The 21,262-nt window shown below is 32.0% G+C and overlaps 2 protein-coding genes across 3 annotated transcripts; one reads left to right on the top strand and one right to left on the bottom strand.

Annotated features, from left to right (window-relative positions):
- The first annotated feature begins 8,031 nt into the window (after positions 1 to 8,031).
- On the top strand, positions 8,032 to 9,041 carry LOC110814846 (DUF1685 family protein). The gene has a single exon (XM_022042428.2). The coding sequence runs from the start codon at positions 8,086 to 8,088 to the stop codon at positions 8,794 to 8,796; it is 711 nt and encodes a 236-aa protein (XP_021898120.1). The 5' UTR covers positions 8,032 to 8,085; the 3' UTR covers positions 8,797 to 9,041.
- Positions 9,042 to 11,827: 2,786 nt separating this feature from the next.
- LOC110814740 (DNAJ heat shock N-terminal domain-containing protein) lies at positions 11,828 to 17,857 on the bottom strand. Of its 2 annotated transcripts, none has more exons than XM_088216760.1 (9): positions 17,529 to 17,857; positions 17,034 to 17,162; positions 16,821 to 16,950; positions 16,325 to 16,445; positions 14,636 to 14,717; positions 14,180 to 14,233; positions 13,445 to 13,483; positions 12,701 to 12,800; positions 11,828 to 12,139 (listed from the first exon to the last, which is right to left on the bottom strand). In XM_088216760.1, exons 1-9 carry the CDS (start codon positions 17,817 to 17,819, stop codon positions 12,012 to 12,014), a joined length of 1,074 nt encoding a protein of 357 aa, XP_088072886.1. In that variant the 5' UTR covers positions 17,820 to 17,857; the 3' UTR covers positions 11,828 to 12,011. The 2 variants fall into 2 exon arrangements, with proteins under 2 accessions (XP_088072886.1, XP_088072885.1); XM_088216759.1 differs by having other exon boundaries at positions 11,828 to 12,142; positions 17,529 to 17,841.
- Between the last annotated feature and the right edge of the window lie 3,405 nt (positions 17,858 to 21,262).

Here is a 21,262-nt window from a genome sequence, read left to right as displayed (position 1 = left end):
TAACCCTATCCGCCAGAGCTCCTCACCGGAGAAGACAGTCCAGCCACTGTGGAGCCGACCGCCGCCACCCACCGCCGCACTGGAGCACTTTTTGGCCGCCAAACAAGGTAAAAATTCTCCTCTTGGCTCAGAATTCGATTCTAAACCCACCTGTGGCCAAATCGGAGCCAAAACACTAGCCAATTGGCCGAAAAACGCCACCGAAGCCCAGTGGCGCCGTCGCAGGTTCTCTCAATTTTTACCTCCGATGAGGCCCTTTTCGATTCCCGTTCGATGTAATTTTTACACCATTGTGACCATCGTTCCTTCCTCTACAGGTTGACAGGAGCAAAACACCAAATCGCGACTCGAGCCGGAGGAGCTGCCGCACTGGAGAGCCCCGCCGCCGGTAAGTTTTTGTTTTCGGTGTTTTTTTCGGCCCATCGAGGGCCCTATGGGTGTTTTCTCATAGGAACCAATGCAGGTTTGACCGAATACGGTCGAAAATGGCCAACCGGAGGCGGATCGCCACCGCACTCTAATAATATGTGTAGGTACCATAAGCGTGTTTCAGTTCCCGGAGAAAAATTCAAGAAACCCTGGGACTGCCCGTAGGCGTAGTGAAAATCCAGTTTTTGACTTCGAATTAGGTAAAGACCCCTCACTTTATTTCTTATCATGGGATTAAAGTCTAATAAATGATAAAACTGTATTTTATGAATTATATAGATACACATAATTTATTACGGTTGCTAATGGAGCCCGAACTGGATATATTTCTCTGTCAGTTCCTGTTTGGTTTATTTTACAGTTTAAATATATTATGGTATCTGTTTTATTTATTCTATGATTTTGAATGCATGAATAACTGCTTACTTTGTTTCGGCCTGATTTCGTGAATCTAATAATATGCTTGCCTTGTTGGGTGCTCGATTGTTTAAGTATTCATGTTTATGTGGGAAACGAAAAACTAAGGAAAAAAATAAAAAGGCATGTGAATTGATAAATGAATAAGTTGACAGCCTCACTAGATATCCTGAGAGATGATAGACGGACCGGGTCCATAGGGAACCCTACCGGGAATGTTGTCTCATACCGGACGGGGTATGGAGATTTTAAATGTTTTGGTACTCATACCGGACGGGATATGGAGACGGCCCTGAAAATTAAGTTTGTTAAAGGAATTGTTCACGAGTAGCGGGGATCCCTATGGATCCCACGGATACTAGTAGGCTGATAAAAAGGGGATAACTGTTGTTTAATGATTTAAATGTAAAAGTATGATATGTACTATAATATAAGTTATGTATGAATTTATGATATTTATGATGTGATTGTTTCTATGGGTCGGTTTTATAAATCTCACTGAGGTAAGTGGATGATAAATGATTTAATTATTAACAAATGGATTTATTCAAAATTTGTGCTCCATTAGTTGTTTTTGGTTTTCTACTAACCTTTACTTCTGTGATAATGAGATAGTGTGATGTCTTTACTGCGCTAGTGTAGCTCATTTCTTACTTAACCATTTCATGTAACACCCTAATTCTTTTATTATTATTATTATTAGAATTATTTTTTTAGTTTATTTTATTTTAATTGATTTATTATGTAATAATTATATAGTTTTAAATTTAGTTTAATTTAATTAAATGGAAATAAAAATAATAATGATGATAAAAAGGAGTAAAATTATTTTGAAATTTAATTGAAAATAATTTTGGAAAAAATTAGTGAAAATTCGGATTCTGGGAGTATTTTTGAAAAGAAAATCGAAAACCAGAGGTCAAAACGTAATTTAGAAAAATTGCGCCACGTCAGCAGCCACGTCAGCAACCCCGGCCAACCAAGACACGCCGTGTGGTAGAGACGTTAACGCGGAAGGCCACGCGGAATGGAGCCACGTGGGTGATCCGCGTGCGCGTGATCAGACGACTGAGATCCGTTCCCCCGCGCACGGACGGCCCAGATCAAAAGCGCGTGCGAACGACCAAAATTTCATGCGTGCAGACGACCCAGATCGCATCGCGATGGATGGTCCAGATTCATTCCCAATTTAATCGCGATCGGACGATCCAGATTAAATCATGATGGACGACTTAGATTAAAAGGGAAAGGTTATAAATAATCTCATCCACACCCAACCCCAAACCCTAGCCACCAGAGCCCTCACCGGAGAAGACAACCCAGCCGCTGGGGGAACCGACTGCCGCCACCCGCCGCCGCATTGGAGCACTTTTCGACTGCCAAACGAGGTAAAATTTCTCTCATTAGCTCGAATTTCGATGCTAAACCCACCTATGGCCAAATCGAAGCCAAACCACCGGCCAATTGGCCGAAAAATACCGCTGAAGCCTAGCGGTGCCGCCGCGAATTTTCTCAGTTTTTACCTCCGATGAGGCCCTTCCTGATTCCCGTTCGATGTAATTTTTACACCACTGTTTACTTCATTATGGCTTGATTTTGTGAATTCAATGATATGCCTGCATTATTGGATGCTCGTTACTGGTTTAAATATTCATGATTATATGAGAAACAGAAAACTAGGAACAGAATAGAAAATGTATGTGAATTGATAAATGGATAAGTCGACAGCCTCACTAGATATCCTGGGAGATTGTGGACGGACCGGGTCCATAGGGAACCCTACCGGGAACGTTGTCTCTCATACCGGACGGGGTATGGAGACCTTAAATGTTTTGGCGCTCATACCGGACGGGGTATGGGGACGGCCTGCTTCACCCTCATACCGGACGGGGTATTGAGGTTCATCGTTTTGGCGCCCATACCGGACGGGGTATGGGAACGACCCTAGAATTAAGTTATTAAAGTAAATGGTTCACGTGTAGCAGAGACCCATATGGATCCCATGGATACTGGTAGGCTGATAAAAAAGGAAATTTGTTGCCTGATGATTGAAATATTAAAAGTATGACATGTGTTATGTTACAGAGTACGTATGATTTCATGATATTATAATGTTATTGTTTTTATAAATTGTTTTCATGAATCTCACCGAGGTAAGTGGACAGTAAAGAGCTTTATTATTGATAAATGAATTTGTTATAAATTATGCTCCATTAGTCGTTTTTGTTTTCTACCAACCTTTACTTCTGTGATAGTGAGATAGTGTGACATCTTTACTGGGCTAGTGTAGCTCATTCCTTACTTCACTATTTCATATCAGGAGGACTTGGTTTCCGAGTCCGTTCCACAGGAAGACGGCGAGTAGATGCCTAAAAATTTTATAATTTTCCTTATAGTATTCATTTCTAATATTTACTTTAGTTAGCTTATTCTTTCATACGTTTAATACGTTTTGGTTATTGTATAAGGGATGTTAATCATAATATTTTATTTCACTTATGCACTTAGAATTTTTATATATATGTTTCTTTTTAATTTCTGGGGCCGTTACATTTCAGATCAGGAGGACTAGGTTCCCGAGCCCGATCCACAAGAAGACGGCGAGTAGATACCTAGATGCTTATTAGTTTCTTTTATAGTCTTTCATTTCTAGTATTCTCTTTAGAGAACTTATTTTTCTGATATTGTTAGTACGTATTAAGTTATTGTGTAAGAGATATTAATCAGAACCTTTCATTTCGCTTCCACATTCATATTCTTTATATACATTTCCTTTTAAATTACCGGGGCCGTTACATAGACCCTATAGGTTTCTAATTACATTTCTATTTCTGTTATTTTAATCTATTTTACGGGACATTCTCGTTTCCATATTGGGCATCCAAATTTAATGTGTAAGGAATGTAAATCATAAACTCTAAACTGTTTCTGCTAATTAATAAATTTCAGTATTATTTTATTCTCCTAGTTTTGGGCTTTTACAAAACAAACTAAAAAATAAATAAATGAAACAAAAACATTATTAATTTTCATGAAATTCCATTTTAATGAAAGTCTTAAAGGAAGAAACATTTTTAACACGGGTTTCATATGCATTCATCAACATAGAAATGTTTAGGGAGATTCATCGAGCAAAATTAACTTTCATTGTTACAAAGAAACGAAGACTACAATAGTAATAACAGAAAAAATCAAGTTGTTCCAATGAAGAAATTTTTGGATTTCACTATTTATCGTTGATTGCACGTATATAATTTTACGAGTAAATTTCTCATGAAATATTAACTTTACCATCTAAAATTAAATATTTTAAGGTACGTAAACATAATTATTAATTAGCTTATATGCTATACAATATAAGCTAATTAAATTCTTAAATAAAGTTTAATTTATTTTTTAAAAAAAATCCATCATTGAAACCAAGGAAGGCATTATTTCAACAGAAATCCCTTGATACATGAAATGCTTCAATGTTGTTTTGAATTATCATTTATTTTAAATTTATTTATAGTTTGATAATGATTAATCACTAAGCCTTTGTTAATTGTTTGATGGAAATTCCTTCATAAAATAATTGCTTGATAGAAATATCCATATGATTTCAATATTGAAATGATGGCAATTTTGATGTCTTTTGATATGGTTAATGATTTTTTGTTGATTCAAAAATTTAAGATAATTAATCATAATAATTAACGTTTAGATGGTAATTAACTAAATAAGATGATTTTTGTCTCGACAAGGAACAATAATATAGTTATAGCCAACTAAATATTTTGATCATAATGATTTATACGTCCTTTTTCTACCGGGTTCGAGTCAACTTATATGTTTTAATGTGCTCTCTGAATAACTTTGTACTATAATTAGTATAAATATGCCACTATATTAATAAAATATATACTTTTATATAAAAACATAATTTATAGTTAAAGACGTGTATTATGGATGTCTTAAATTTATCAATTAAAATATTGAAGACATTAAAAATGTATTACAAGAATTAATAAATTTCGGTCCAATAGTTAGTCATGGTTTTACTTATATTAAAGATTTAAATTTTATTTTTTCATCTATGCAAGATTGATATAGATTACATTGTATTTAAAATGAAAAGAGTTACCGTGATCTAAGTAATGTTAGCCACTCAGTCTATATATATTATATTCATTTTCTCTCTTTTCTAAACCATTCGCAAGCAAATCACTCAACTTCTTAAGAACTTCTAGTAGGGTCAGTTAGACAACAGGTGACATAGATATAATTCTTTATGTTAGTCTACTTTTACTTTACTTAGGCATCTAAGTAGTTTGAACTTTATAAATATATATATATATATATATCTTTAATCAAGCTCTAGTAGCTAAATATAAAGTTTTAGCTTATTTTAAAACTTGTTGGGTATGTTTAGCCCTTGTTGGGTATGTATAAATCTTGAACAAAAATTGACTGCCTCATTCCTAGGCTCAATTTCAAGAAATCAAGTGTCAAATTATGAAGTATTTTACTATTTAAGATATATTTTATCTTTGACCTAAAAAATATTATATTTAAAAAAAATGTGTTACACAAAGAGGTGAGACCACCAAATGAATGAAACTGATATAGATTTTATTTAATGTGAATAATATGTTATAATATTTTTGTATGATTATCTTAAGAGTCCCAAAATTTTCGATGTTCTCATTTGGTCGTGTATATCATCTATGCAGTGTGATCTTACGAAGGGACAAAAGCTTTTATCACATGTGGGTGGAATTGCAATTCCATTAAAGTGGTGGGACACATGTGAACTTGGTTTTTGTCTACCATAAATGGTGTGCGAAATGAAGGGATAGAGCAAAAGTTTTTTTGTCGTACGTGGGTGAAATTGTAATTATAGTAAAGTGGTGGGAAGTGTATGAACTTGGTTTTGTCTACTATAAATCGAGCGCGAAATAAGGGGATAGAGCAAAAGTTTTTGTCATATGTGGGTGAAATTGTAATTATAGTAAAATGGTGGGACACATGTAATTTGGTGAAATAGTGAAGAGAAGAAAGGGGGGACGACTCTTGGCTGAGTATGGGGTCAAAATATATATATATGTATATATATATATATATTAAAAAAAAAAGATATGAATATGATTCCCCAACTATATATATACATATTGTTGGGGCCCATTTTATATTATGAGCATCTATAGATTCGAGGTGCCAAATTGCTTAATTACTAAAAAGCCCTTCTTACTAATCATAATTACTAATCCGGTGTATTAATTACATTATTCTATTTTCATTTAATTATTTAATTTGCAAAATTAATTATAGTATTTATAGATAATTGAATTAATTATATTTATATTCTTTATTTATGTGATAATATATTTTGTAATCTTATCCATTAAGAATGCATCAGAAAAATAGTTAATTTAAATTAAATACAAAATTAATATTTGAAATGAAAATATTATTTTATTTTATAAAATTAAAATTAAAATTTAAACCATCCTCACTTAATTTAAACTTTTTGGATTAAAGAGAAATTAAGAAAATAAATTTGGTTATAAAATAATTAACACAATAAAATAATATTTTTTAATTATAGTAATTACTTTAATTAAGAAAATTTAATTATTATTTTTATTTAGATATGTTAAGAGACATATTATAATTATATCATACTATTAATAAATCTATAAATTTATGAAATTAAATATTATAAATTAATTATTTATAATTTACAATAAGTGTGGAAAATTAGGATATCTACTTTAGAATATAATGAAGTTTTATTTTTCTCTTTTATTATTTTCTTTTCACATTAGTCAACACGTGTTTACATATATGTACATATATATATGTATATATATATATCTCCCCATGTGGGAATACAATATTTTTAAGTTAGGTGCACGTGGAATTGACTTTTTAAAATCTAAGCTAACCATATATTATTTCTAAAAATATTAAACATATCTATTACTGTAAGTTTAAGCTAATTGTATAGTTATGATAAATTTTTTTAAGGTATCAAAATTATAAATTTAATTTTATTCGTATTGAGATTTCCAAAAAAAATAATAATAATAATAATAAAAAAACAACCGTCTCATAACTAATCTAAACCGTGTGCATGAATATAAAAAAATACTTTCACAACATATTTACCACGTTTCTTTGACCAACTTGTAAATTTTATATTACGTGTTAACGAGTATATATTATATTATATTATATTATCATCATTTTTTATTATTTTTTTCTAAAATAATTAAGTCAGACTTTTAATTTCAATTATATAAATTTAGTTACCTCAAAATATTTTTTTTTTTAAAATACAAATTTATTGAAATTAAATTCAATTTAATCACGAAAGTTCTACCAATACGATAATAAATTAAATTTTTAATTTTATTAAATCAAATATTATAAACTAGTCACATTTATTATTATTTTTTAATAAAAAATTAAAATTCAATTTTTTATTCTAACTATACGAATTTAGCTATCACAAAATTTTTATTTGATAAAACGATAATAAATTTATTAAAATTATGGTCATGACAGTCTCGCCAACACATTAGTGAATTAAATTCTTAATTTTATTGAATCAAACATTATAAATCAGTCACATTTATTATTATTTTTTTAATAAAAAAATTAAATCTAATTTTAATTCTAATTATGTGAATTTAATTATCACAAAATATTTATTTATAAAAAAGATAATAAATTTATTGAAACTAAGTCTAATTTAGTCATGATAATTCTACAAATACATTACATTAGTGAGTTAAGTTTTGAATATTATTAAATCAAATATTATAAATCAGTTACCATCAACTTATAATATATTTACGAAATAACGAATTTTATATTTTTTATAAAGTTTAAATTTGTGAGGTTCAAATAAAATATAAAAAATTTTAACTATTAAACAATAAAAATATATTTATACTACCTTTTATTACTTCATTACAACAATATGTAACATAAGGGTAATTATATAATAATTATTATTATAATATGATTCAAAAAAATTATTATTAAAAGGTTGAAAAAGTCATATAAGATGGCTTGCTAATTTAAAACAAAGAGTGTATTAATTAAACATACACGTGATAACACACAACCGTAATATTAACATGAAATCAGGGGTATTACTGTAAATTGACCTCCTATAAATTCAGTATCTCCTCCTCTTCCCTCAAATCATCTTCTTCAAGCTTCTCATTTCTTCTACTTCTCCAACGCAATATGGCTGCGGAAAAAATTCTAGGTCTTTTCGATATGTATTGGTTTGGACAAGCGAGCTTCACAGATCAGAAATCACCGTTAGAGCAACAGGAAGAAGTAAATCCAGCGGTTGAAATCGACCAAGGAGTTATACAAGAAGCAAATAGAGAGTTTCGTCGTTTACCAATCCAGCATCAAAGGTCTCTGAGCGACCATAATTTAAGCTCCGGAGCGAGCTTTTCGTCGGATTCTCAATCGCCAAACTCGGTTCTCAGGATGCAAAAGCTGCAACCGATACTTTCTGGCAAAGAAGTGACGGAGGAGGTGGAAATTATAAAGGAAAAAGTGGAGAGAGAAAGGAGGAGGAGGAGAAGGAAAGGAAGTAGTAAGAGCTTATCGGATTTGGAGTTTGAGGAGGTGAAGGGATTTATGGATCTAGGATTTGTTTTTTCTGCGGAAGACATGGATTCAAGCTTAGTTTCTATAATTCCAGGGTTACAGCGATTGGGAAGGAGCAACAATGTGGAAATAAATGAAGAAGAAGAAAAAGAAGAAGAAGAGACAAATTCTAGGGTTAGGAGGCCGTATCTATCGGAGGCGTGGGGGGATAAAAGAAAAGGAATAGTGAGGAAGCCATTGAGAAATTGGAGATTTCCAGCTGAGGGAAATGAAGTGGACATGAAAGATCATCTCAGGTTTTGGGCTCATACTGTTGCATCCACTGTTAGATAATTTCCTTTTTCTTGCTTCTTTTTTCTTTATTTTTAATTTTAATACGTTTGTGTTTGTATGTGCCGAATGTCAAGAACTCCACTTTTGATAAGAATCATATATATTTGTATGTATATACACACACACACGCGCGATAAGGGAAGGGAGGAGAAGATAGGAATTGGCGAGGTCCAACAAGACAAAGCTCTTCCCTTGGATTTCATTGAAAAGAATATATGATTCATCAAAGGTATTTTCCCATGCAAGTGCAATACACCATTACAATACTGCTATTTCCTTTTTATACTCAACTGTCAGTATATCTTCAATACTTTCTATATTCATGGGCATCTCTTGATTCAATTTTTTTTTTTTTTTTTTTTTGAAGTTTCAAAAATAAAATACCATCTCGTGTGTTCATGTTAATTCATGAATCCAAAGTACCCATTTGGAATCAATGGTTTTTCTTCTCACATTTATTTGAATTATAACTTAAAAAGAGAAATCAAAGTTTTAACATACATTAACATGTAGTAGAAAATTACCCGTTTAGCAAATCATCATATCTCATCATTAAAATACAGACCCATTTGGCAAATCATCTTTATTTCATCATTAAAAAAAATACCCATTTGGCAAATCATCTTATCTCATCATATATATGTATATATAGAGGTTAGTTGTTGGTGTAAGTGCTACCATATAGAACTACATCAATTTTTTTTAAAAAATTAATTTAATCTAATTCTTTTTATTTTATGTATTTCAGTGATGTGTTTAAGTTATATGACCTAATAAATGTAAATAAATTCATGGCATATAATTAATTATTTATTTATGTGTATTAACTTAAATTAATATACAGATTTTATGTTATTATTTGATTATTACATATCTAATAATTATTAAAATAAATCGAACTAGTGAACAGGTAATGAATGGAGCTAAATCGAACTAACATATATAACCATCAATTTTTTTTTTTTTTGAAAACTAAGAAGAGAAAAAATTTGAATGTGAAATAGGTTAATAAGGTTATAGTTCATAAGAGTTATGAGTCTTATTATATAAACCTCTACTCATGTTCTTTTATTGTAAGGAAGATAAAAATTTGGCTATTGCAAAAGGCTATGGTAATTTTTCTAATAATTTGAATTTGATATATGTTTCGTGGAACATGATACTAACCACGTTATTCAACAACAACGGTTTTCATTCGAAGGCATTCGTTTGCATATAGAGGTTCTGAAAAATTATTAGGGTTACTAGAGAATCTTTGGGAAAGATGGTGATATAATGAAATAAATTTATATTAAGTTTCATTAGACAAAGTTAGATCAAGTAATTGAAGTTTTCTTCTTTTCGAATTCTTAGAACGATCCATGTAAAAATTACATAAATTTAATTTATTAAAGATTTAAGTTTGAGAAAAAAATCATAAAGTTGTTCTTTATATCCAATATTGATCAAAATACTTTATTCAAATACTAAAAATAATAAAGCGGTTAAAGAGTAAGAAGATTTAGATTTTTTTTTTTATAAATAAACTGACACATTTATTAATTAAATAATACACATATATCAATAATAATAATAAAAATAATATTTAAATGAATCTCTTATAAAAAAAAAAATTTAATAAACTAACCATTAAATTAAATAATAATTAATTAAAAAATTTAAATATTGATAATCAACTATTAATTATCAATCATTCTTTAGACGACGTTTCCATCATTTTACATGAGGGCGTGACTTCAAATTAGACTGTACATATGGTGTGTACTTACTAAAAAGTTATGGTATCATTAGTTATATTATTATTGATATTTATATATTAATTAATTATTGAAATATATATATTTTCTTTTATAATAAAACTATTTATGATTGTGATGAGGTGGAATTTGAAAGATTAATCATGTCATAAATAGAGTAGATAGAATAAAGATGGTGGCCTTCAAGTTGGTAGTTAGGATTCCCCCATTAATGTCCTGTCAAGGCTAAGCTTCGGTTCTTCCTCTATCTTGTAGTTGTACATTTTGGACCCTCTTCATCTACGCGTCCTTAAACATTCATCATTGAGTTCATATGACTCTTTTGACTTCATTGTTTGCCTTCGATCTAAGTTGCATCATGGACTTTTTACATTGTGTTTAGCATTAGGATTTAGACAGTCATCATCGAGCCCTAAGCTTTTCCTTTTAGTGTTTGCCATTAGTCATGAATTTTCATAGTGGGATTTCTAGCTTTCCTTTTTGATACTAAACATTGGCAACGACACTTATCATTGAGGATTCTTATTCTATTTTCTGGTCTATGTAACTATTTTCTAACAATAGGTTGTAGAAATAGAAGAAGAAACTAAAAGCACAGTAGCATCGTATTGTTATCCACCCTGAATGTTAGATTACTTCATAGATCAATGAAAAATGAAATTAGAAAAAAAAAAAAAAACAACTTGAGAAGACTAAGCTTGCATTTCAACATGATCTCTCGTTCATTGTGATTAGTTTGTTCTGTGAGTTTTAACCTTGAATGAAGATTGATCTCGCAGAACTCCATTCTCTTATATTTTCATGCTTCAAGGTATCTATATATAAACATACTTATGTATTTATATGACATACAATAGCAGCTAGGTAGCCAAAGCAGAGATTTGTAGTATCTGCTCCAGCCAGATATATCAGTTTTGAGTTCTATGCCTACTACATGCAAGCCTAACCAGTTAGCTCCAATCAAAGTCTCAACACAAGCAATCAAAAAAAAAAAAACAGCTAGAAAGTTCTCCACCTAACAGCAACAGCAACGCATTAGAGGTTTACTTTTGACTAAATCTCTCTCAGAAATATGCAAAAGTGAAATTACCAAAATGTCCCTTGACCTTTTATCTTTTAACAAACTAGGGTTTGACCCTGAGGGAATGCTGTTTCTTACTTTAGATCAGTGAAATAAGCAAACTACCCGAAGGGGAGTACAACGCAGCGCAACTAAGAGAGTATTTTGCAACCACCACTGAAAACTCAGGGCAACAACAGGATGAGCTTCCATGTTTCTTGTAAAAAATTATATCTATATTTCGTATAATTACTTTCGTCATATATACAGAGTTCAAGGATGAAATATAAGTCGTACATGATTAGGTGATGAAAAAGAACAATGAGGATATTCAATGGAATTCTAAATGGATAAATTAAATAACATTTACATGACCACAATGCTAAAGTGTATTTGACTCACTTTTCCTCGTTGGCGATTGTTTCTGGAAGTTTATATGTCGGAGGCTTATCAACACCTTTTCTAGAGTATTCCCTCCATCGTCGAGCAGCTGCAGCAGCTCTCCTTGCTCTTTGATTTATTTCCTCTTCTGCACCAAACAAATATTTGAGCTTTGCTTTTGTCTACTAAGTACAAACCTAACCAGTTACATCCAATGAAACAAAGCTCAACAACAGAGTCAATCAAACAACAGCAAAAAAGTTCTCAGCTTAGCAGCCATGCGTTAGAGGCTTAATTTTGACTAAATCTCTCTCAGAAATTATTGCTAATAAAGGTTTTATACCCTCCATTTGGATAAATTGTTACCTAGCAACATTCAATAGGATAGCAATTTTTATTTTATAGCTTCAACTTTATTGCTCCAATGTTAGCACAAACGAAGAGTGCCATAAATTTGAGCCAAAAGGTCAAACTTTAGATCTCATCAACCAAAAAAATAGAGACCTTAGCATCCATGGGATAGATACTAATGCAGAAAATGGACTAGAAATTTTCATAAATATATGGGCAGTAGGCTGTTCTATAAGCAGAAAATAAAAAATGGAAATAAAACTACCAAAGAGAGACATCCAAAAGGGAAATGCTTGCAGATTTTCCCACTGAGAAATTCGGCACACTGCAATTTTCCTTATAAAATTCCTCTTACCTGAATTTTTGTAGTCTTTTGGTTTGCCCCAAAGGTTGCTCCAGTATGAGTCAGCTTTACCTGTCTCTTTCTTTTTCATCATCCTAACTTTAGCTTTCTCCTGAAACACAGTCAGCAGCCATCACTCAGTATTTAAAGTAATGGTAACAAACAGAAGATAGTATTTTACAACTTTAGTCACACCACACCAGCAAAAACTTCCAAGGGAATTTCTATCAAGAGTAGCCCCTAGATGGAAGTTTGTTACAAAAATAAACACAATAGAGAGAAACCTTGCTTATTCTTTAAGCAACTTGGTCCAAACTTCAGTATCTCATTGTAATATCAGCTTCTGCTAAATTTTATTGAGCTAACAATTGACATGAATCTGAAATTATGAATTTCTAGGATTTTATTCAACTGGTTTGAAAGAGGCTTCTATTTTTATCATTAATTGTAAATGTCAGTCATATCCATCCTCCAAATTTGCCGTGAGTTTTGATAAAATTAATTATAGATAACTAGATGAAGCTAATCATGTCAGCATGAGTGTGCAAGTACATCTAGCAAAACTTTTAATGATTTGTTGAAAGATGTTGTTAACAGAAACCAAAGTAATTCACAGTTACATAATTTATTATGCATATTACACAATGTTATGAGCAGAATAAATCAATAAATAAATAGAATACTTGTACTAAGATACACTTGTGTTATGTGCAAACTTGAAACCATATACAGATGAATGAGAATAAGAGTTCCTACCAAGACCTTTGCTTGCCTCTTTTCCCACCGGGAATTTGCCTGGCACACAGTCAAGTTTGATCTTATTAAGATGGTAAAACAGATAATGATAAGCAACTAAAACTAATGCATACTTAAATATGCTAATATTATCAATAATTTCACAAGATGAGTTCCATCTCATAGGCTACATGCAAAGAGTGCTAATATTATTTTCACAAGATGAGTTCCATCTCATAGGCTACATGCAAAGACTGCAACAGAAGTACCAAGAGTATAATAATGAAATTTTTAAGGGGTATAGTTGCCTTTTCCATATACCAAGATGCCAAATACAATGGTTCAGCATCTCAAATTAAAAAGGCAATCATATTTCAAATGTCCAATTGTTTCTGTTACAAAGTTTGCTTAAATAAGAAATATAAAAATGCTGCATTCCAACTTCTACAAGAGTGCAAGCAACTTAAACAAATACAAAACACAAGAATGGAATAAAAAAAAGGACAAAGAAATTTCTCCAGTTATATATATCTCATCTTCATACCTATAATCTCCTTTAATGAAGAATTTTCTGAACCAAAAAAAAAAAAGTAACTCTATCCATCCAAAAATTAGTGTCACACTTTTTAGTTTTTTAGACCATCCATAAAAGGATGAAAAGTTATTAAGGTCATTATTACTTGTAGATATTATTTGCATGAAATTATAAGTAAACGGATTACAAAATGATAACCGAAACAATAAAGGTGATCTTACCATCCTGAAGACATCAATTGATCCAGATCCCATCCCAGAAAGCATCAATGCAACCTGATCATCATTTAGAAATCCTCAAATCTTTCTCTCATAGAGACCCCATGTAAATCAAATTGCAGTAGTCATCATTTGGTAGTATTTGGAACGAAAATACACTTATCACAAAATGGTACTAACTTTAATTGGACAATCAAATATCGTTTTATGTGACTAGAGAAATCTAACCCAGGCTAATACCACTTCTTTAAAGGAGTTGCAATTCAATTATGATCCAAATCTCTCCTAACAAAGAAATAGACTGTTAACTTTCAATTAAGATTCAAAATGCAACATAGACATGGAAGGGGAATGCAAAATCGGCCCCACCCTAGCCCTTGTCAACAAGGGGGAGGAGGGGGAGAGGAATATTGCCTATAAGCTGAGAAGAAAAGAAGCCAATAAGTAAATGTATCTTACATTTACTCTTTCCACCCTGCGCATTTCATCTTCAAGCAAGGACAACTGTGCAGCAGAAGTCCAATGGATGCAGTCAACTGGGCTGAAAATAGAATATATCTGTTGTTAATTTCTGTACACGTCTTGTCATAGACTTCCTATATGGACACTACAATACATGTAAAGTGATTCTTGCTTAAAATTAGTTGCAAGTATCCACATGAAACGAAAATGATACTTTATTTTATCATCTGTGAACCAAAGACAGCAGCACCCCACCTTTTCTAGCATTTTCTTAACCTCTGATTTATAGTAACTTACCTAGTTGATCTAAGTTGTCAAAACTAATAGTCAGAAAATAAGGAAGGATCAATAACTTATCTAAACTTGAATAACGAACAGGATCTAAGATGAGAATTTCTTTGTAAGACTCCCCCTTCGGCGGAGTGCTTCTTGAGTTATTCTATACATGGAGGGGATTCCAAAGATCACCAAAACCCTGTAGAGAGGGGGCAATTTCCGTGCAACTATTAACTTTATGGCTTGAAAGAATTGGCAGATTTTTAATGATTACTTCTGGCCCAGCCAGGATCTATGGGATCAAATGACATTTTTGGCCACACTATGGGGAAAAGCTCATGGGAAGTTTTCTGATATAGCTCCACCTGCGGTTCACAAGAATTGGGATGTGATAATCTCATAATTCTTAGGGGAGGGCTTTACTTTCTTCTTGTTTTCATTGCTTGTTTGCTGTATGCTTCTCATGTATCTTTTATTGAATCTTCTATTTTGAAGGTTCATGGAGTATGTCTTATCCTCAAATGTAATTATCTTTTTTCCTCTTTAACAATACTCATTTTTCTATTACAAATAAATAAAAGAGTTCCCTTGCAAGAGTACTTTAGTAGACTTCACAAGTTGGAAAGGGGAAGGAGCAAAATGATTAACAAGGGTACAAAAGCAGATAAAGAAAAGATACAGATTACAAGCAAAGCACCAGAATATTAATTCTTTGATTTCTATGGTAACGTTTGTTAAAACATCCCTAAAACTAACACTAACCTCTAACCAACACAAAAGCCAATGAAAATACTTGGAATAACAACACTAACAACAAAAGAAAATATAAGTTTCTACACTTTGGTTGGATTAATAATCTTGCAATGTCATGCGTACAATTAATTTCACAATACAATGTGATGTAGTGATTACACAGTTGGTGGAGCTGTAATCATGATAATAACTTTAGCTATAATCTTATTACATCATAAGTTTGACTACATGGCTATATAGTGGGAACAAATAAGGTGCTCAATTTTGACAATAAAATTGTTTATGTTACACAGGTTATTAAAGGGAATCAATCATGTGCTCATTGTTTTCAAAAGTGACCAGACTAATTTTCTAGCGATTCTTATTATAATTTTCCACTAATACATTATTTATAAAATTTTAATCGATAAACCCCTTTCTTTCCTTCTAAATACAAATTTGAAGTACAGAGATTGAATCAATTTAATGTGGGAAAAAATGATCTAAAGGAAATTAGCTTGTAATGTTTCAGATTTCCACTTTAACAACCTAAAACAAATTGAACCCACTGTACAAGTACAAAGTTCGCGTTACCTTGTCTTGGATATGAAGATATTTTTATATGTACGTATGTTTAGCGTATCATGAAAAATGAAAGAATAAAAAATGAGAACCTACCAACTGTCAATTGCTTGTTGCACCAATTCACGGTTCCCACACTGGTTATATACTCTAGCTCTCCCAAAGTCTTCCTCTATTCCAAAGACATCCGAGGCCACATTAGCACAATTTTTGCAGCCTGTGAAGAAATTAGAACAAATTCATTAGCACTTCTAAAGGTTTTGGCTGCAATAATCTGTGCCTCCATAAAACTTGTTTTGCACAGCAAGCAATATGTCTTCACAAGTATAATTTTCAAATTAAAAAACAATAAATATAAGAGAGATACAAAGCTTGCAATTAACCTCAACTTAAGTTGGAAAGGGCCATGGCATTCCTTGATATGATCTAGTCAATATTAAATACTTAAAGATGTTAACCACCACTTAAAACGACAAGAATTTCCAATGTCAGTGCCTGTAATACCCAGGAAAGATATGATGTTTTAACAAACCCAACAAGTGGACATACAATATGCAACTAGGTGCAAATAAAAATGCGAACAGAGACAAACCTATGCAGCTAAACTCATCGACGAATGCATGATCCTTCGGGCAGGAATCATCCAGGAAAGGGTTGATAGCAGTTAATGCATATCCGTGTATTTCATCATAGACCATACGCTGCACGGGGTCACTGAGCACCTGCACTGCAATAGTCCATTTATAACAGAAGCACATTAACAAAAGTTCATACTTAAACCACTCCATTTCAAAGTAGAACCCACCTCGTAGACATCATTAATGAACATGCAGAAATTTGTGGTCTCAGGATCATCTCCACTTAAGTCCGGGTGACAAGCTTTCATGCAATTATAATAGGCTTTCTTGATCTGCGCTGGTGTTGCATCTGGCAGCTATAAGAGACACAGACAACAAGAAGTAAGATGTATCAGACAGTAATAATTGAAACTTCACAGCTTACAACTACGAATCTCCCAAAACAAAAATTCAATATCTAAACTCTCATGTATAGCAGAAAAAACTGCTATATAATCAGTTGAACATACACCAGTAACAGCAAAAACACATGAAGAGCTCCTTCAAGTACAATTCATCTTATAATCGCATGATCAATCGCGAGCAATCGCTCACCATATTTATCAAAACAAGTCTAACTTCAATCGGAAATGACACAGACATTAGTTTCAGAACATGATATGTTCCTGCTCATACACTTCCTAGTGGAGCAAAGAGAAGCAAATCGAAAACCCAACTCTTACCAGGCCCAAAACGGCATAGTAGTCATCGGCAACGTTCTCGACGGAAGCAGAATCTCTTGTTGCAGCTTTGAACCTCGCACAGCCTCTTCTCTTGCCATTTTGGGCCGTTAAGCTCCAAGGAAGAGCAGTAGCCTTAACTTGCACGCGCCACGGTGTCGAGAATTTAAGAACATCTGTGCAGACAGGAGAGAGTAACTGAGCCATTGACACATGCAAGTCTCTTCTGCCGCCAAATGGAAGAAACTCTGGTTTTTCAAAGAAACACAGAGATATTTCATTACGTTCATCCATGGGAGAAAAAAATAATTATTATAATAAATTTGAGGAGAGGGAAAATTAGGCGTGGAAGGGTGAAATGCTGATGTGGGAAGATGAGAACCAGACGCTTTCCTTTGAATCTGGAAACTTGCGCTCTCCTGCTCGCTTCGCTCGTGCGGCACGTGTTAGCTTCTGGATAAATTGTTGCCTCCACGTTTCTTGTTCGTGCACTGTAATTGTATAATATAAATAAATTTAATAAAAATTTACAATTTATTATAAAGAAAATATTAAAATCTACTTTTTTTTTTCAGAAATTTCAGTAATTATTTGATTCTCAATCCGCTAATATTATATATGTGTATAATTATTTATACAATTAATTAATTTAATTATTTTTTTCTGAATATTTAACACATTTTTATCTTGTTGTGGTTCTCTAATTAAAAAATCCAACTATTATAAAGTATTTATCATCATAATTTACTAAAACTAAACTTAATTAATGGGTTTAAACTGTAAAGATACCGGAAATTATAAAGAAAATAAATTATAAATTTAGTGCGGAAGTAAAATAAATAGTTAAAGTTTATATTTCTTACACAAAAACTTAAAGTCTCAAATAGTGTTACGGGAATTATATTTGAAGGGAATAAAAATTAAGTAAATAAACAGAAAATAAATGAAACTAGTATCCTACTCACAACCCTTTTGTGGATCGGGTTTTGGATCCTGATCCTCTTAATCTGAAATTGTTAATAAAAGAATGAGTTACACTAACCTACTAAGAATATCATACTACTCACCGATACATAAATGAAAGTTGGTAGAAAAATTAAAACAGCTAATGCAGCTCTCAATTAAGCAAATTCATTTATCACAAACAAAATCGTTTACCGCCTACTTACAGTTGCGAAATTTACAAAACAACTTATAAAAACAATAACATAACATATTTTATAATTTCATATGCAATCGGTTGGAATAACAATTTTCTCTTTTATCAGTCTACTGGTATGTATGGGAGTTCATATGGATGTTTTCACAACGCGTGAACCTTTTCTTTTAATATTTTTAATTAACTGGTTGTCTTCATACCCCATTCGGTATGAGTGCTAAATTATTAAATTTTGATATCCCATTTGGTATGAAGGTGAAACGGGTCGTTCTCATACCCTTTCTAGTATGAGCACCAAATAACCAAACCTCGATACCCCGTCCAATATGAGGCAACATTCACGATAGGGTTCCGAATGTACCTGATCCGTCCATTATCTTCCAAGATATCCAGTAAGTATGTTGTTTCATCTATTTACTTAATAACGCAGTTCCCTGTTTACTTAATCTTCAGTTTTCCAATTCAACCGTAATCACATAAAACAAACAATACATGCATTTAAAACTATAAAATCGATCAATCAGATATTATCATGCATTTAAAATGTAAAATCAATAAACAGAATCAACAGTGAATAATTTTTTGTTCTGACTCCGTTAGTAACCCGTAATTAATTATGGATATTTTCTAAATTGTACAAACATCGTATTATTGTTAATTTGACTTCAGTTCCATAACAGAGAATAAGGTGAGAGATTCTTACTAAAATTGATGCCCGAAAAGCTAAATTTGTTGACTGCGCCTACTGGCGGTCCCTGAGTTCCCTGAATTTTTTTCAGAAATTAAAACGCACTATAAGTACCTACAAATATCCCAAAAATCTCAAATTGGTGTCATGACCTCTTTTTGGCCAATTTCAAAATTCCGGCACAGTAGTTCCGCTGTGCTCCGGCGATGTTGGTTTGTCTCAGGTCAGCTATTTTCGGTCAATTTTACATCAATCCCTGCGATAAAATACATTAAGGGACCTCAGTTGACCGGAAAAAAATAAAAAATCGAAACTCACCGGCGGCGGAGTTCTCTGATGCGACGACTCCGCCTGCTCACCTTTGCAGTTGGATGTTTTACTTCGGTCAATCTGTAGATGAGGAAACGATGGTTACAATGATGAATGAATTACGCATAACGGGAATCGGGAAGGGACTCATCAGATATGTTTTTTATAATTTCCTGCGGCAGCTTTGCTGGAATTTGTCTGTGGTTTTCGGTCAATCCGCCAGTCTTTTGGCTCCGATTTAGCTATAAAAGTGTTTAAAATTGAATTTCGAACAAAAGAGAAAATTTTTACCTTTTTTGGAGATTGGAAATGGCTCCGGCGTGGTGGCGGGTGGCGACGGCTCTCCTTCCCGGCGGTTGAGTCTTCTTCTCCAGTGAGGGTGTCTGACGACTAGGGTTAGGGTTTAGTGTGAAGATAGTTACTGATATCCGTTCCCTTTTAATCTTGACCGCTCATCGCGTTTGATCCGGACTGTCCGATCGCGATTAAATAAGAAGTAGATCTGGACCGTTGATCGCGTTTAAATCTAACCGTCCAATCACGTATGGGGAGGGGACGCATCCGGGCTGTCCATGCGTGCGGGAGCGGATCTGGGCCATTCGATCGCAAACACGCGGATTGTCCGCCTGGCCTCCTGCGTGGCACCACGTCAATGTCCCTTGCCACGCAGCGCGTTCTGGTTCATCGGGGCTGCTGACTGGGCATCGTACGTTGTACAATTTTCTTGAATTTCGTTTTGACCATCAATTTCAGATTTTTCTTTTAAAAATACTCTCAGAATCTAAAATTTCATTCATTTTTTTCAAAATTGTTTTCAATTTCATCCCTCACCTAATTTCATTCATTTTTTTACATTAAATTAAAATAAAAAAATAAAAAATTATATTTATAAATAAATTTAAAATTACATAAAAATTAATTGAGCATTACATAAACATTTAATCTTGCTAAATTAAATAATTTAATTAATGTGATTATAAATGCATTGTATCTTGTGTATGCATGTAAATAATATATGATTTTTTTGAAATAAACATATATATAATTAATCACATTATTAAAACATTATTAATTATTTGTACAATTAATTAATTAAGTAATTAGATGCATGTATCTTTTTATTATTTTGATTAATTTAATTATATATATACATTGTATATATGTATAGATATTTAAGTAATATATCATTAATATATACATTGTATGTCATTCTTAAAAATTTTCAGTTTAGTAATTTTAAATTATGTATTTAACTAATATAATTAGATGTATCCAAAAATTAATATGATTCAGTTAATATAAATATATTATTGTTATATCATTAATTTAATTATTTTTGTGTGCCATTTTAATTAATAAATTATAAATGATGTTATTTTTAATTATCACATGTTTAATAACTATTTTAATAAATTAATTTAGTTTATAATATTTTAATTTACATTTCTAAAATTTATTCAAATATATTATTGTTAATATATACATTTATATGATAATAACAAAAAATTGGAATATCTAAAAATGGGGGAAAAAAAAAATAAACACCCTGCTTTAAACGATTCGTTTTGGGAAGAATTCAGA

This window comes from Carica papaya, chromosome 3, assembly GCF_054855325.1.
Source record: "Carica papaya isolate Zhongbai chromosome 3, ASM5485532v1, whole genome shotgun sequence".
NCBI classification, from domain to species: domain Eukaryota; kingdom Viridiplantae; phylum Streptophyta; class Magnoliopsida; order Brassicales; family Caricaceae; genus Carica; species Carica papaya.
Note: the sequence above shows the minus strand (reverse complement) of the source record. Positions and strands in the feature narration are given on the sequence as shown.